Source organism: Lytechinus variegatus, chromosome 11 (genome assembly GCF_018143015.1).
Source record: "Lytechinus variegatus isolate NC3 chromosome 11, Lvar_3.0, whole genome shotgun sequence".
Classification (NCBI taxonomy): Eukaryota; Metazoa; Echinodermata; class Echinoidea; order Temnopleuroida; family Toxopneustidae; genus Lytechinus; species Lytechinus variegatus.
Genome location: NC_054750.1, coordinates 23260749 through 23277468, shown reverse-complemented (window position 1 = coordinate 23277468; position 16720 = coordinate 23260749). Strand labels below are relative to the sequence as shown.

At 34.5% G+C, this 16720-nt stretch overlaps 1 protein-coding gene across 1 annotated transcript in view; it reads left to right on the top strand.

Moving 5' to 3' along the window:
* LOC121424025 overlaps window positions 1-16720 on the top strand; it is a 32498-nt gene that overhangs the window by 1999 nt on the left and 13779 nt on the right. The window contains exons 2-6 of the mRNA XM_041619598.1: window positions 3534-3570; window positions 6049-6267; window positions 7958-8085; window positions 12895-13024; window positions 15436-15590. Coding sequence (XP_041475532.1) covers window positions 3534-3570; window positions 6049-6267; window positions 7958-8085; window positions 12895-13024; window positions 15436-15590 — 669 coding nt within the window. The remainder of the gene's footprint in view (window positions 1-3533; window positions 3571-6048; window positions 6268-7957; window positions 8086-12894; window positions 13025-15435; window positions 15591-16720) is intronic.

The following is a 16720-nucleotide window of genomic DNA, read 5'->3' as shown; positions in this document are numbered from 1 at the left end:
GATAATAAAGAACATTGTAAATTGTCTCTAATTGAGATTGAAATTCATGAAAATCTAAATGACAAGAGAGAAACAAACATACAGAAGAGATGGAGTACGTCCACCATCCCCTCAAAATATTCAGATACATAAACATTGAAAATTACATGAATAGAATAAATGCTTATCTGCTTAAAATCACTGAATATATCTAGAAAACATGAGGAAGCTAGATTAAATTTTCACACGCGTAAAGTCGCAGGTATACGTCAATCGCTAAGTCAATACTCATCACGAGATAAATCATATCTTAACAATGTTTATCCAAGTGATATGTCATGTAAACATACTTGCGAAGGGCTTAATAACAAACCTTTACATGAATAAAACCACGAATAAGATCATTCTCATAAAATGTCAAATTTGATATTTCATGTAACTTTTCTCGTAGAAGAGGACATAACATATGCTTTGATCACATGTAAATTGAATCAAAGTTTTGGGTCATATTTAATTTGGTTGATAAAAAAAGTCTTTAATAAACACGTTATTATTGATGTCGATCTTTTGATAAAAAATATCGAGCACAAAGAACTAAATGATATCATTAACATAGCTTTTGGACTCTGTATAGATCAATTTTGTTTGGTAATTACAAGAAGTAGACAATAGACACCAAAATCTTATTTAAATCAGAATTGCGTAGCACGCTAGAAATGAACAAAACTATATACTGGTAAATCTTTTTATCGTCTTCTGTATGTATTATTTGACTATAATTGTTGTTTTATATGTAAATATTAAAATGTATGTAAAATGATGAGATAAATGCTATGGAAAGAAAAAAAATCCCACGAACAGTAGGTCTCCTCTTGCTCTGCCCCTCCCTGACTGTTCAATACTACCTAGATTATGGTGAATATATTCGAAACAGTAAAGACAAACCAACTGGTACACAAAGTGTTCGAATCGAAATCGACTTTTCTTTGTTCCCACATTGATCTCATTGTTCGCGTTTAATGCACAGCAGAAAATGTTTGTTTTGACTCTTTTTGGGATAAAACTTTATGATGTCTAAGTTCCCGTCTAAGTTTCGAATGTAATATATATAAAATATGGATCCACTTAACCATTAACTGAATGGGGAAAAATCGATGAAATATTAGTTTTTGAACAACCGAAAAGGTCGGAATAGAGAAGGTGATGTAGCAAAAGAAAGGAAAGAGGGGAAAAGGAATGAAGGAGAAGAAAAACAAGGACCCACAAGTAAACAATAAATTACAGATATTACAAATATTATAAGAATTATGTGTAACAAAAGAAAAGAAAATCAGAGAAGAAAGTGACAAGATTGCGATCATAATAGACGAGAGAGTGGCAAAGAGCACAATGGGGATATAGAGAGAGAGAGAGAGAAGGAGGGACAAAGACAGAAAGAGAAAAATAGAAAGGTCAGTCAGAATCTGAAAAAAGGACAACATATCTAATCATAAGTAATACAAGTTAACAAGATATTACGTAGACAAAAAAGGTAAGCATCAATTATGGATACTGGTCAGACACCAAATGAAAGGGTGAAATACAAAAATATATTAATGATTTGCATTACCGATTTACATAACAACGCTGTCCAAAGTGAATGAAGCAAGTGGGAGTTTGATGCATTGATGAATGGAAAAACTATAGAAAAGGCGAAAGAAGCAAGAGAGCAAAAAACAGAAAAGGGATAAAAAGGATAAAAAAGGGGGAGAGGGAGACAGGAAAAAGAAGAATACGTCACATCCAGGTAGGGAATATCGCACAAAGGTACATGAAAATGTTAAAATGCAATAATTAGATATTATTATATATATTAATCTTGACAAACCAAAAGGGGGGGGGGGGTGGATTTCAGGTTGATGGTTTAAACGTAGAGGATAGACAAAATGAAAGAAATAGTGAAATCAGATGAACAAAATAGTTAAAGATTCATCCGAATTAGTCAAGTACAAACGCAATTTTAAATCATACCTCAATTTTTTTTGTATTTATAAATCTGCAATAAGCAATATCTGATGATATCTCCCCACATAGGCCATATTATTTTGCATTGGATCATATGAAATTAATTCTTTTCACATTTTATCTTCTAGTAACGTAAAATCATGATTGACTGCCGCTTCTTATAACTTATAACTTTTATTTTGAACTTTCACTTTTAAACATTGTGCACACAATCAGGGTCCCGTTGCAGAAAGAGTTGCAATCAATCGCAACTCTAAAAATCATGCGCAACTTGATTTTCAACCAATCAACAGCGCGCATTTGGAACTTGCGCTTGATTTTTTTGACTTGCGTTTAAACGCAACTCTTTCTGCAACGGGCCCCTGAAATGATTATGACTCGTTAAATGAGATTGATGAGAGTGGGAACATGACATCATCAGCCCACCTTTTGCAAATACATGATGGCATGCATATAACTGTTTTCGAGAATATTGCTTAATTTCAAAGTTCCATAACTTGGTTATTTTCTGTCAAATTAAGATGAAATTTTCAGTGTTTTTCTCATTAGTATAACTTTATTCATTAGGATCTTACAATCCTCGAGTACCCCCTTTAACAAAACCGGATGCATACCAACAGAATTTCTAAAATGAAAGAAAGCAATAGTGCGCGTGAAGACGAAGACTAAAGTAAATATGTGATTTGTTCCTTTTCAACGACTAAACAATAGCGTTTTCAGAGGCAAAAATGACAAAGAATCAATGAGCCTTGAATGTGTGCATGGCCTTTTCATTTTTGTTTGAATGGGTATTTCCTCATGCACTTGCTGTCTCATGTGGCCAATTCTTCACAGCATCCATGTGTATAAGGGTAAAAAAACAAAGACAATTAAAACATGTACCAATTCAGTTTATACAGTGCGTCCCAGAAAAAAAAGGAAACCGGGATTCCCACGTATTCTTTCTTCAAGGGCAAATTAATTTTGATATTTTAATTGCATCATGATACAATTTAATTATTTCTCTACATTTTTATACCTAATATTTTTCAAATACTTCACGTAGTAATGAGCGAGACGAGTTTGAAATTTAAATGTCAAAATCAAGTTGCGCAGAAAAAAATGGACAAGATGGGTTCGTGATACGACAACCGTGCTCATTCGACGATAGCCCATTAGCATTTCTTTTGTATTCTTTGTTAAGCTAATTCTCTCACTGATTCCTGGAATACCGTAAGTTTCTGCGCGAATCGTTTCTGTTACGTCTCGTATCAATTTTTTTGTAAGCTGCTATGCGTGAACAACTTGCTAACCTGTTGGTTTCAAATTAGAAATGAGTTTCCATTCTTGGCATGAGTATCAAATTTATAGTAAAAAGATATCTAATAATTGTGAAATCTATCTCTGAAAACGTTTTTTTTTGTGGGACGCACTGTATAGTTTTCATGCAGTAATATATATGTTAGTGTGGGTGAGTGTGTGTACGTGTGTTGTAGGTATTTCTTTTTATTTTGCTTTGTTATACATAACTTGTCCTATTTTGTATTTTCTTTTGAAATATTAACCCTCAGGAGAATGTGACCTGTACTCTGAAAGATTTCAGAAGACGTGAGTAAATAAAATAAATGTCATTCTTTAATGCGTAGATATTTCTCATGAAAAAAGAAATATACATTCTTAACTAAAACCTACCTAGTGATTGGATATAGAATTCAAATTTTGAAGATCCTGATGTGGTGAAGACTATCATTAATGATCTTATTAAGACTAGAACAATACCTAGATATTTGTACAATATTCTTCAGTACACTTGTGCTCCAGACAAACGTTTTGAGTACTGGAACTCGCCAAATTCTTGATTTTAGGCTAAAGAAAATTTAGAGACGGTGAATATTTTTTTGTGAATACGAATTGTAGCCAGATTGTTGCAAGAGCATTTGCAATAATTTACGTGAAAGAAGACTCCAGTTTTATCTTGAATAACTTTGGAAAAATATGTTTCGAGTTCCATCTAGCAAATATCTGACTTAATGTTATCTTTCCTGTATTTCATCTACCGATGTAATTTTTAACCTTCAATGCTTTATAGACATACATTGGGAAATAAAAGAAAATTGAGAATTATCTTGCTAAAAAGAATGAAAAACTTCATATCCATTTAAAAAAAGGTGAATTTTTGTGTCGTTTATAAATGTTCTCCACTGTAAATTGTATCAATGTTAAGTTTTAAATCTCTCCACCACAGGTTCATCATTATTATAGGCGCTATTACTATTATATTTGCTATCAACATGTTATTGATATGTTTTGTTTTGTAGTATTGTATTTAATGCTATTCATTGTGTTTATCTGTTATAATGTTCATTATGAGATCAATCAAACACTTGATTGTAATAAAAAATCAATTTTGGATAGGTCTGAACTCTGGTCGGTTGTCTAGCTATATAAAGCCAGAATGTTGCGCAAATGTTTATTAGTTCTTTTGGCATTCAATTCATCACAACTCGCTTGAAAATGATTATTAGAATATCACTCCTTACCATTGGATGAGCGACGCCATCTGTTATTGAATAGAAATCCTTTTTTGATGACATTCTCATGGTTATGAATTTTTATTGGTATTTTTTATTTTATATAGATTTGTCTTTATTGATTCGAGTCAATTTAAAACAAATCCATCCCAAACCTTAAACAAAAATCGTCGAATATATTTAGTAAAAAATTAAGCAAATTTCAGAGTAAAAATATGCTTTATGACCTTAAATCCCCGTGATGCATCTACCATTGTGTAAAGGCTAAGCATTTTCTTAGACAAAATTGCTTTCGTCACTAGTTCCCAGTATATCAGAATTTTTTCCCCCTGGAAAATTTAAAATATATACCCTCTAAAAACAAATCAGTCAAAAATGACTGATAAATAGGGTCAGCTGGGAGCAACTGTTATTCTAGTCATATTTGACTATTTTCTAGTCATATTTTACTAGAAAAGAGTTATTTCTGACTAGAATATATGTCAGAAATGTGAATATCAGTGATTGCCATATCAGTTGCTCCCAGCTGACTACTGGTCTAGTCAATTTGACTGATTTGTTTTAAGAGTGTACCTTTTGACTGGTCGTGAAATAATTGGGTGGTATTCTGATAGAGGTTAAGTTAAACCTGGGTTGACTTAGACAACACTTATTCAATAATAATTAAAAAAATCTTATCCTGCTGCAAAAAAGTCATCAAAAATTGATTGAGTAGTGAAATGGGAAGAACACGAAAATTAAAAATAAGTATGAATTTCAACGAATTAATTGGTACATTATACTTGGCACAAAAAATATGGAAGAAATATTATGTAGCCTGAATTTCGATAGAAGTGTGGTTTAAAATTCTAGTGTGGGTCCATAGTGTTAAACCTAGGTTTTTTAATTGTCAGAATACTACGCACTGGTATTATAAATGGTTATTGCTCCGCAGCAAATTCCACATATTAACGTAGTGATCAACTTCACACCCCATCCTAAACCTAGCTCTAATGCAGCCGAGCCTCTCGCAGCCCTTGTCCTAAGGGGTATGCCCGCTGGTCAGAAGGACCATTAGTCATGTAGTCCTTAGGGCTATAGCGGGTGGACCCCTGCCCTAACGCTACATCTCAGACGAAATGACGCCCAGAGCAATTGTCGCCGGAGCAATTGTCGTGTACCATTATAAATAGTACTGATAGAATGAAACATCATTACCCGACACCCTACCTCATCTCTCACTCTTCATCCCTACCCTTATTATGCGTATACCAGCTCCCGCTTTTCAATCATCCACTCACACACGTTCCAACGCACGCCCACACATCACTCACACCCACGCACACACACCCAAACGACAACTCACACATCTTGGAGAAGCGAAATATTTGAGACAAACCTAACACATGAGCGAAAAAAATAGCCGTTGAGATCATCGGCCTCAGAACATTTGAACTCCCTGACTATCCAACACCACTATATGATTGTTATTTTTTAAAAATAAATATGACTTATCTTGGTTGGTTATACAATGGACTATTTTCGGTACAATCAATGATTTTCACCCTTGTTGTAGGTGACTCCGAAGGTTGTACTCACAATCATTGGACCGAGAAAAATGATGAGATACCGGGGAACGTCCATGGCCTGAAGGTCGAATACTATCTCACCCAGTGTAATCGGTCCCTACGAGAGGAGCGAGGCCAGAAGTCAGATCGTTGTCCGTCCAGCTGCAATGCCAACAATGGATTATCATACATTGCGATAAACATCACCTTCAAACTTGACTATACGTGTAAGTAAATTTGAAAGCTGGTGTGCTTACCAAGTTAGACTAAATATATGACGCATATCTAGAAGCCGCCAAATAAGAATATTGCAATAATAATGATTTCATACATATTTTTCATACAAAATACTTTCTTGATACAAAAAACTTTCCTGCACTCAACCCAGGTGAGGTAAATGGGTACCGGTAGGAAGTAATTCCTTAAAAAGCTGTGTGCGCTATGAACGCCTAGCTTTATAGCCGGGTAATATAGGAGCGCAATATAAATACCCCATAATATTATATTATTATAAAAGATAAAAGGAAATAAATTGAATAAATAAAAATGTGTGAGTAAATAGCTAACCTCGATGGCATAATTCTATTGTAATTTCGTATCAGAACTATAGTATACAGTCTTTATAAACTTACAATATTCCTCCACTACTAACGATAGGGTAAATGCTCTTATCTGAGAAATCGTATCCACTGTAAATGTAAATGAGTAAGACTACTTTTTATACGATCAGCTGCTCAGCTCCAAAGAAAAAAATGATCATTCTTAAAATGCAATTCCTTTAATATTATCTCCATATGTTAAGGAGACAAATGTTGCTGTACATGTGGTGTAGGAAGCCTAAACATGAATTAAAAAAGCAACATGCAAAATGCGGGGAAATTGATTAGAAGTTTGGTTCTACACTGAGGTCAAGGTGGTCAGCAGGAAGCCCTCGAAAAAAAATAACAATGAAGCGCATGCAGTAATCTTGGGTTCGCTTTGTATCTATATAGTTGCTTTGTCATCTAAACATCATGAAAAATAACTGAAATCGAGAATAGGTGAAAATCATAAAGCGCCAAATCCACTCCGCAGAGTGCCAAAGCGCAATGAAAGATTTAAGAGAGGGGAGAAAGGGAAGTATATATAATGCGATGATAACTTAACGAACTTGAGGAGTATCTTGGGAATCTTCGCAATCATTACGCAAACGTTTTCTACAACGCACCCATTCCTTTGAAAATGCAAGTCAACTCACAATAACTGATTGGTTTTTATCGAAAGCTGGTGGAAAGGACAGTAAATCGTCAGAAGGCTCGGACCGGATGAAAATTGGCAAATATGTCGTTTGCTCAGAGTCCAGTACTGACCGCACAGAAACGTTGTTGGCGCTAACAGTGCACTCTTTTACAACCGGTAATGTGGCGGCGATGCCTAATGTTACAACAATGCATGACATAAATGTTTTGACTTAACAATCCGGAAGATGTGACTGAGCTTACTGTTAGCGCTCTGTTAGGCTAACAACGTTTCTGTGCGGTTGGCACAGGACGACGCCGTTGTATTGATTCACCGAATTTCGACAAAGGCTGTTTTGTCAGAGGGCTTTTGACAAAATATTCTCTACGTTTCAGGAAGCGTTGCGAAGTGATTGCATTTAATGCATGCGTCAATAGGTATAGTTCATCTGTGTCAACGAATGATTGACTATATCAAGAAAATGAGGCTTTCAAGAAAAAAAAATCTCCTGAATACCTCGTTTCTTTAAATTTCCTTATCTTTATACTGTATAAACTTCAGCGATTGTTTGTATGACCGTGTGTAGTTGTGGTCGAAACATTTAGCTCCATTGTCAAATCGAATGATTGCTCCGTTGACTACCGTCATCTGACATTTGATTTCCCTATGTGTATTGTTCTAACCCATTCGTCATTGTAGCTGCAAGCAAAGTAGAGGCTATTGAAATTGAACTGCGGGGACTGGATGGAGACTCCCATGGCAGAAAACAATGGTGCGTGCTTTACGAGTACGGGCGAGGAAACGTACAATACGACGACGCCACAAATGTGAGTTTTCTTCCGACTATTTTTTGTTATATTAATGATTTATACAGTTGTATCGGTTTTTGCTGAAGTTCTTATCGATTGAAAGGATCTGATAGAGTTGAGCCAAAGTTAAGTCTTACCAGCATGATCAGAGGGTCATTAATTTGACTTTCTTTTCCTCTTGCCAGACTCTACCTAAAACGTAGAACGCTTAAGGGTATACCATGGAGCTATTAACAGCTCTATGGGTATACATTTGATTGTTTTATTGTGCATATTTGGCGATATGTGCCTCACTGATAAATAAAGTGGTTGCCTGTTTGGTGGTATACATACATAAACCAGGTAACACAAAATGTAAAAAGAGCTAAAACCTCGTGATAAAATAAAACAGAAAGAGCCTTGTGGGAATTAAGGAGAAACGGAAAAGTCGGAAGAGATGGTGAACAGCGTGAAGGGGATTGGTAGAGAGAGACTGTATGTGAGGATATAAATGTGTGTGTGTGTGCTAGAGATATATAAGAAAATGAGTAAAATAAATGATAGGAAGAGAGAGGGAGAGAGAGAGAAAGAGAAAAGCGAGAGAGGGGAAGAGAAGGACATTGGTCTCAGTGTCCGTGCTCTTTCATCTTTATACACATTTTTTTGTGTGGTTTACAGATGGTTTTCGGTACGAAAGAGTTATGCTCAACTCCCAAGTACTTCTACAACGTCATGCATTAACTTTTAATACCATTTTGAATTAATGACAGTTCGTGAAATGAAAATGGGAGAATTATACATAAGAATATTAATTCATAGGGAATCAAACAATGACCACTACAAGGGCGCAAAATATCTTACTATAATGAATAATTCATGCAATAAGTGATTTCTTTACGTTGAACGCGCGCTTGAATAATCACCACGGATTAAGATGGCGGATCTTACGCAGCAATCTTAAGTGCCTGCAGAAACTATTCTTTATATTCGATATACTTCAAACCTACCAAGTTCATTGAACCCACCTGAGTCAAATAGAGTTCTCTGAACTAAATCGACACTTTTTTTAACTCAAAACTTTTTGAATGTGAATTATATCTTAATTTATTGAATACATTAAGAAATAAATTTATGGGTATTTTCTACCCAGCTTTTCCTTCATATAACCATGAATACCTACTTCTAATTTTACCTCTATTTCATACTTAAGAGATGCTCTATATTTCAAATAGTTTACAATTATTTCAAAATAAAAATGCTTTCGAAAACCTGAAATCATTCAGAATTAAGTCAAATGTTTTCAGTTTTCTGATGTTCTTTGCTTGAAGATTGTGAAATGTCAAAGCAACCCCCTTACCATGCTCACCCCCATAGCCAGAATGGAAGTTGGGTGTTCTTGTTGGTATTGAACTATAGACAGGAGGACAACAGATCCAAAGTATACGTGAAGGGAAAACGTTCCCCACTCGCTTTGTGGTTTGAATAAATTTCGTTCCCCCTGAACATGCTATAGACCCATAAAAAGTCATCGGAAGATTTTGAACGCATCTCTTACGAAAAAAATAAGGATTGTTTTGAAATGTTTTAATTTCTCTGTTATACAGAGCAACTCCGGGGCTTTAAAGATCATAGTTCCTTTTTTCATATGATACAAATAACAATAAAATTATATTCTTAAAATCATTTTTCAGAAGGAATTTTCTTTCATTACGTCATTACTTCTCATTTATTCATGAAATATACTTCCCTGTGGAATAAAACTAACAGAAATGCTCTTTACGTTAATAAAGCTGGGCAAGTTCCCAACCTATTTAGAGTCAAAATCTCTCTTTTGCAGACATGTCTGTTTTCTTTATACGTAATAATTTAATACTTTACGTAATTTCATATTTTATTGCACAAAAAGGCACTGCAATACAGAGATTAAAAACAAATATTAAAGAGGATGAATACAATTATTAGTTGTAATCTTTGTAACATGGTAGTATCTCAGCGATTTTATTGCATAGCGTATAATGTAAATAGACACAACAAAATGACACATACTTCACTAAAGTAGGTTATATTTATGAGCTCATTTTACTTGGCTTTGATTTTCACAGACCTTTGATCAGACATTTGAAAAAATTTCAATACATGACACTCTAAAATGTTTTCCATTTACAACATGGATTCTGTTTTAAATAAAATTCTTTGTAGTCTTATGATTATTATCAGTTATCCTATGGTATGGTGTGATATGATATCAAATCTATTCAAATTTACCTGTATTAAACAGGCTAACGGTAAAGTAACCCTATTTAATGTACAGTATTAGTATTTAATTGTAAAATGTACAGTCGAATGCACGAATGCAAGCCCTTCACAACTGCCTGTTGGAAAGTACTGCATGTTATGTTGCAAATTTTATAACCTAATACAATTGCTCTGCAAATACTCTGTTTGGATTTAAGGTGATATATTGGGGATGATGACTGACGTATTCATTTTGATAATCACGATTATGGAGACGAATCTTTATGACAGTCTGGTAAATCGTAAATTGCAAGAATGTTAGAGTTAACAGTTAATTGTGTAGCTATATCATAATCTTTTGCACTTCGAAACCAAAAAGTAGAAAATAGACTTTATGCAATTTTGAGGAAATCGAAAAAAAGAAACCATCATATTTTAGAATGGCATTATATGAGAAAACCTAAGAAATAGATTTTTTCTATTATTACGTATATACGATTTATGAAAACAGAAGTAAGTTCTTCTCTCAGTGCAGAATGCACCGACACAACTATTGTATTTCGTGGTCTAGTGGTTCTGACTCTCGTCTTTCAGAGGGTCGTGGGTTCGCATCATTGCCATGGCGTGTTTTATTTCAGCAAGAAATTTATCCACACTGTGCTGCACTCGACCCAGGTGAGGTGAATGGGTACCCGGTAGGATTAATTTCTTGCATGCACTGAGCGCCGGTGATGGTAGCTCGAGCTAAGGCCGGGATAATAAGAGCAAGCGCTTTGTATCTTTAGGCAAAAAGCGCTATATAAATCTAGCTATTATTGTTATTATTATCATTATTATTTTATAGATATATTTTTTTTGTTTACTCCAACGGATAGAAAAAAAAACAGATGCAAGTTGTCAATGAAATTAGACTGTTGATAATGAAAATGTCAACAAATGAGCACACTTTATGTTTTATAAATCAGTCATAGCTTGAAATTTTGAATTATTTTTGTATAATTTAATGTATACATTGACTGTCACGTTTGGATATCATAAAAAATATCTTCTTCTGTATATCACAGCGATAAGATTGGTATATTCAACTAAGGGTATGAGATATGTATATACAGTGAATAATTCATGTATCAATAACTTTCATTTGCAATACAAATGTGAATCAATATAAAAACAAATAATAGTTTTTTAATATATATCATATAAACAAACACCATGATTGTTGGAGATGATATATTATAGATAAACATAAAAAACCGTATTTACACTTTCACGGTAGTCTTGTAGTAATGGTATCCCGCGTTTTCCTATTGAACTCAGATCGATTCAATTTAAAACATAGCGTTGTGATTTTCTATCTGCATAAAACTCGAAGTGAAGCACTTGAAAAGAGGGATTGTTTTGCTACACTTATATGCGAAATGAAATATTTGTCGTATAAAATAATGGTGTTAACCAGAACAAACAATATTGATCAAGCAAAGGCGGAAGCGACAGAAATATATATATCGCCAAGAAATTATTGATCATACAAATTAGTAGAGGTCAAGTGGGAATTACTAAGATTTATGTTTTAATGTAAACATTCTTATCGTTTAATTGAACGACACCTTTTGTTATTAGGTAATGAATTACATACTTTATGGCATTAAACGAGGTTTCAGAATTCCCCTTATTGTTTTGGGATATTCAATAACATATGAAAAAGATGAATCATAAATCGTGAATAAAGTCCATTTACTGGGAGGGTTGACGCCTGTCTGTGAAATGGAGCTCTGTTCTTTGTGGGTGAAAGGTTAGAAGCAAGTGCCGCGGAACCGGCGGTGGGGGTAGGGGGAGGGGGCCTCGAACCCCACTTTTTTATAAACGTGTAAAAAATGTAAGAAATTACCTGGTGATTGCTGTGATCACCACTTTCATAACCGTCCCGCAGTTCCTTACTAGTGAAGATCCCATAGTCTTCTTTTCTGATTTCTTTTGAAATTCATCTGTGGCAGTCTTTTGACCACTGATGTCCCAGTTGGTTGGCCTCAATGCCCCTTTCTCTGTGAGTTGATATGTTTCGTTCAAATGTATATCGCTCAATACTTGAATTTCACCTGAATTTGACTTTATTTTACATATTTCACAAACTTAACATAGTACAAAACAATAATAATATCAGAGGATTCAACATAATAAATATATAAATCAAACATGGCCCCAACATGGCATCATTTATCGAAATCAAATTATACAGCGATTTGGAATCAAAGAAATATGAGGGAACCTGCATAAAAGAGTAATGCTTGTTTTAAAAATTCATATGTTCAATAGAGATGTTCCTACCTAATGGTAATATATAACATTCTATAGGAGTTGTCATTTATAACACTGAATACCCTTTTTGAAATGGAAGGTATAAGTCCGCATGAAAAAAATGCTAGTGAGAAATAGTCTGAATGGCAATAACAAGCATTATGCGATGACTGTTAGGCGGACATGTAGCCAAAGTTCCCACGAAAGAGCCTTTTCAATAAAAAAAATATACAGTATACCTCCTGTCTATTACAGTTTTCATTTTCTGCGTCATACAGAGATGCATCATTTTCAAAATAATTTCTGCGTTAATTTCAGCGTTTGTTTTACTACGATGGCTTTATTGGGCTCGTTCCTGGATTCGAATATGAAGTCGCTGTACGAGGCTTACCAACAGCGGATTTGGATCAAAGGACGTGGGTCAAAAAGAAGTTCAGAACTCGACCGTGTAAGTAAATCTTACCCTTTGTATATTTTACTGCAATAATTACTAATGCGTAATTCGCTTTGCAGGATGGAGTTTACACACTGTAAAAATTTTGGTGTTAATTTAACACCAGCCTGGAATCTATATATGTCCACACCAGAGAAGGGTTTAACAACATTAGTTTCGGTTTGGTCTAACACCAGATAGGTGTTTGTACAACAACAATTAGTATCAAAACAGCATCGATTTGATTCCAAACTGGCGTTGTTTGAATACTTCTCTGGTGTGGACATATAGATTCCGGGCTGGTGTTAAATCAACACCGGAGTTTTTGCAGTGTTTTAGGAAGAAGAGAGGGGATATTATATTTGATATAATAGTATTATATTTGATTATAATAGGTGCTGTATTATCCGACATGCGAACTATGTGTCACCGGAAAGAAGGTAAACCACATGATTTAAAACTAACAATGCAGACATATGATCTATCCTAGAATTTGATGGGATGTGAGGCACTGTTCCTGTGGTAACTGTCGGATAGAATAGCATTTGTCGAATGAAACATCCGACAAGGCCTATTAGACAGCATTGAGAAAATGAACAAGAAAACCATTAATAATCATATTGAAAATTTTAAGGAATGATTATAATGATGTTGGCGACCACACGCCATGTCTGTCCCCTCAACATGTTTGGGTCAAAATACGCCCCTAAAGTCTTTGCTGAGTATACCATTTTTTTCATATCAAAGATTATAAAATATATTTGTTTCATCTGTTTTTGAAATACCATTGTTGGATCACAATAGGTTTGCATTTCAACAGAATGACCATAAGCAATTGTATAATCGATAAATTATATAGCTCTAGAGATTTAACGATTCACAAAACGATTCTTATATTGCTCGGGTAAGGAACAAACAATACACTGTTGAAAATGATTGAAGAATTTTATCACCATAGTTTTGATTGTTTTCATCCGTCCAAAGAGAAGACATCGTTTACGTCATTAGAATAAGTTGTGAAATGTCGCGACTGAAAAGAAATAAACTTCGTCGTCATATTTTCCAGCTACGTTCTACATCTTACCAGTAAGGGCACAGTTACCATCGACTTCCAATAAGAAAAGAGACTCCATCGAGTATCTCATATGAAAGGGAATTTTATCAGGAATAAAACACTGATCTCTATTAATGCAAACAACTTTGTATTAAAAACGAGGGCGTATATAAGGCATTATGGCGCTGTCCGCTGGCAAAGTAAATACTAGTATGCACCGTCCTTGTTCGTGGTAAGATAACAATTTAGCCCCCTATCCTTGGACAGCGCCGTGTAGGCAGGTCTGCGTGTTTAGCAAACGGACAAATATTTCCCCAAACCATATAGTGTAAATAAGAACCCCCAAGATGGTAAACAAATACTGAACTGCAATACATTCTATCGTAGTTTTGCTTTTGTGCATACACAGTTATATTTACAACTGCTTTATGTGAATTCATGCTCAGAAAGAGCAGGCCTATATAGCTTTCAAGGTGACGTTACTTTTTGGTCATGCGCGCCTGCTATGAACTTGGTGCAAATAGCACCTGTTAATGTACCAACAAAACAAGATTTGAAAACGAAACTGGACGAAGACCCATTTAATATAAATGCAAACCATATGAAGTTGTTTAACACTATGCATTATCCACTGATTAGATCATGTACACTCAGGGTGTCGAAATTGAACCCGAGTTTGATATCAATGCCAATTTTCTCATAGGTTTTGTGATCGGCTAAACATAAAATCGCCGATGTATTTTACCGACATCATCTTATTGATTCAATATTCTGTTTTAAATTACAATGATATACCAGTGCACACCTGAGAACTTATAATGCCTTGTCAGGATTGGTCACATACTGACCTCTTTGATGCAGTGCTCTTAACAACCGGCCTGAGGTAGGCCGTCAATGTGGCCGAAAGTTTGCCGGAATATTACCTGGAAGAGCTAGTTTTGTGCACGCATATTCGTACAAACACGCACATCCTCACACATCCACACCCTCAGTCACGCACACACATATAAACACACACACACACACATATATGTGTGTATATATAGTTATGCTAAAAATAAACTTGAACCCCGCCCTAAAATGCACTTCTTTACACCTTGTATTGAATGTAGACAACAAAACTAACGTAATTGAATGTAACATTTTATCACCTGACTTCCATAATGAAATGTCTAAAACATGGCAGAATTTTATTTTTGGTGGGGACCACTAAATCTTGAGCACCACTTTAGACACATTTATACCGTTATCGAAAATAAACTTCGAAATGCTTTGAAAAAAAATATGATTCATTAATATAAACTTCGTTTTGTCTAAGCTATGTGTAATATCCTGCCATTTAACAAAATCCATGTTGCTATATTTGTTTCAGGTTGGAGTCCTTTTCTTACATGGCACGGTACCCCATTTGCTGCCAACTTTACCATGATCTTGAATAACCATGCTGATTACAAGAAAGATATTGACGAATATAATGTTTCCCTCCACACATCATCAGATCAAGCTCTCTCCTATGAAATAATACAGGTGAGCACTCGAATTTTACTTTGGTTATTTTACAAAATAGATTTACTAAATAAATAGACATAAACCCAATAAATGAACGTACAAGGAATTACACGCTTATTTCATGGTTTGTGATAAATAGTGTCATGGTGTCTGATTTTGTATTCTAAATTTAAACATACAAATAGGTAGAAGATGCAATTATCTTTGTTATATTTTTCAATAATTACAAAGATTCTGCGTCCTTTAGTAGATTCCTTATTCTGTTGGAAGCTTCATGTGGCGTACCCGAGGAAAAGGGGAGAAATAACTTTCTGGCTAGAGTCTAACTGAAAGGATTTCAAAGGACACCAAAGGCTGTGTACTTAAAGGGATGGTCAAGGCTGGATATATGTATCAACTCAATAAATAGAGTAAAATCGGATAACAAATAACGAAGTTGTATTGAATTTCAAATATTTGCATTACTCCGGTGAAAGAGTTCTAGGCATGTCTTTATGGATATTTATTAGATGGGTTGAAGATGTCATACCCCACGTGTTCTTTAGTATTTTACTATATGAAATTAGGTCTATTCAAAATTTTTCTACTATGAACTATAACAATTGGATTGACAACTGATTAAGTGCATTAGTTATTTATTGCCGTAACTTTTTTTCATCATAATAGAGATATACTGTTTACACATGTATAAGAAATGAAACAACTATGATTTCATGTAAAGGAAAGTGGGAATGTGACATCATCAGCCTACCTAATGAATATTCATGACAATGTGCATTAACTGTTTTCACAAGATATTGATGAACTTTAAAATTCAATAACTTTGTTATCCGATTTTGAAGAAATTTTCAGCATTTTGCTCCGTGAATTTTACTCCTTTTATTAAGATATAAATATTTTGAGCCCGGACCGTCCCTTCAAAGGTAAAGTTCACCCTGACAAAAATATTGTATTTTGTATATATTGTATATTGTAATAGCACCAAAAAAGATAAAAAAATATTTGCGAAGGTTGGAGGAAAATTCATCAGAAAATTACTTGGCTTGTGACGTCATTATGCGAGCAGCTTTCCTACATAAAATTATCGTAGGGTAAAAAAAAAAATCAATGAATTGTCATTTTGTTTTATGTTTTATTGTAACTTCAGT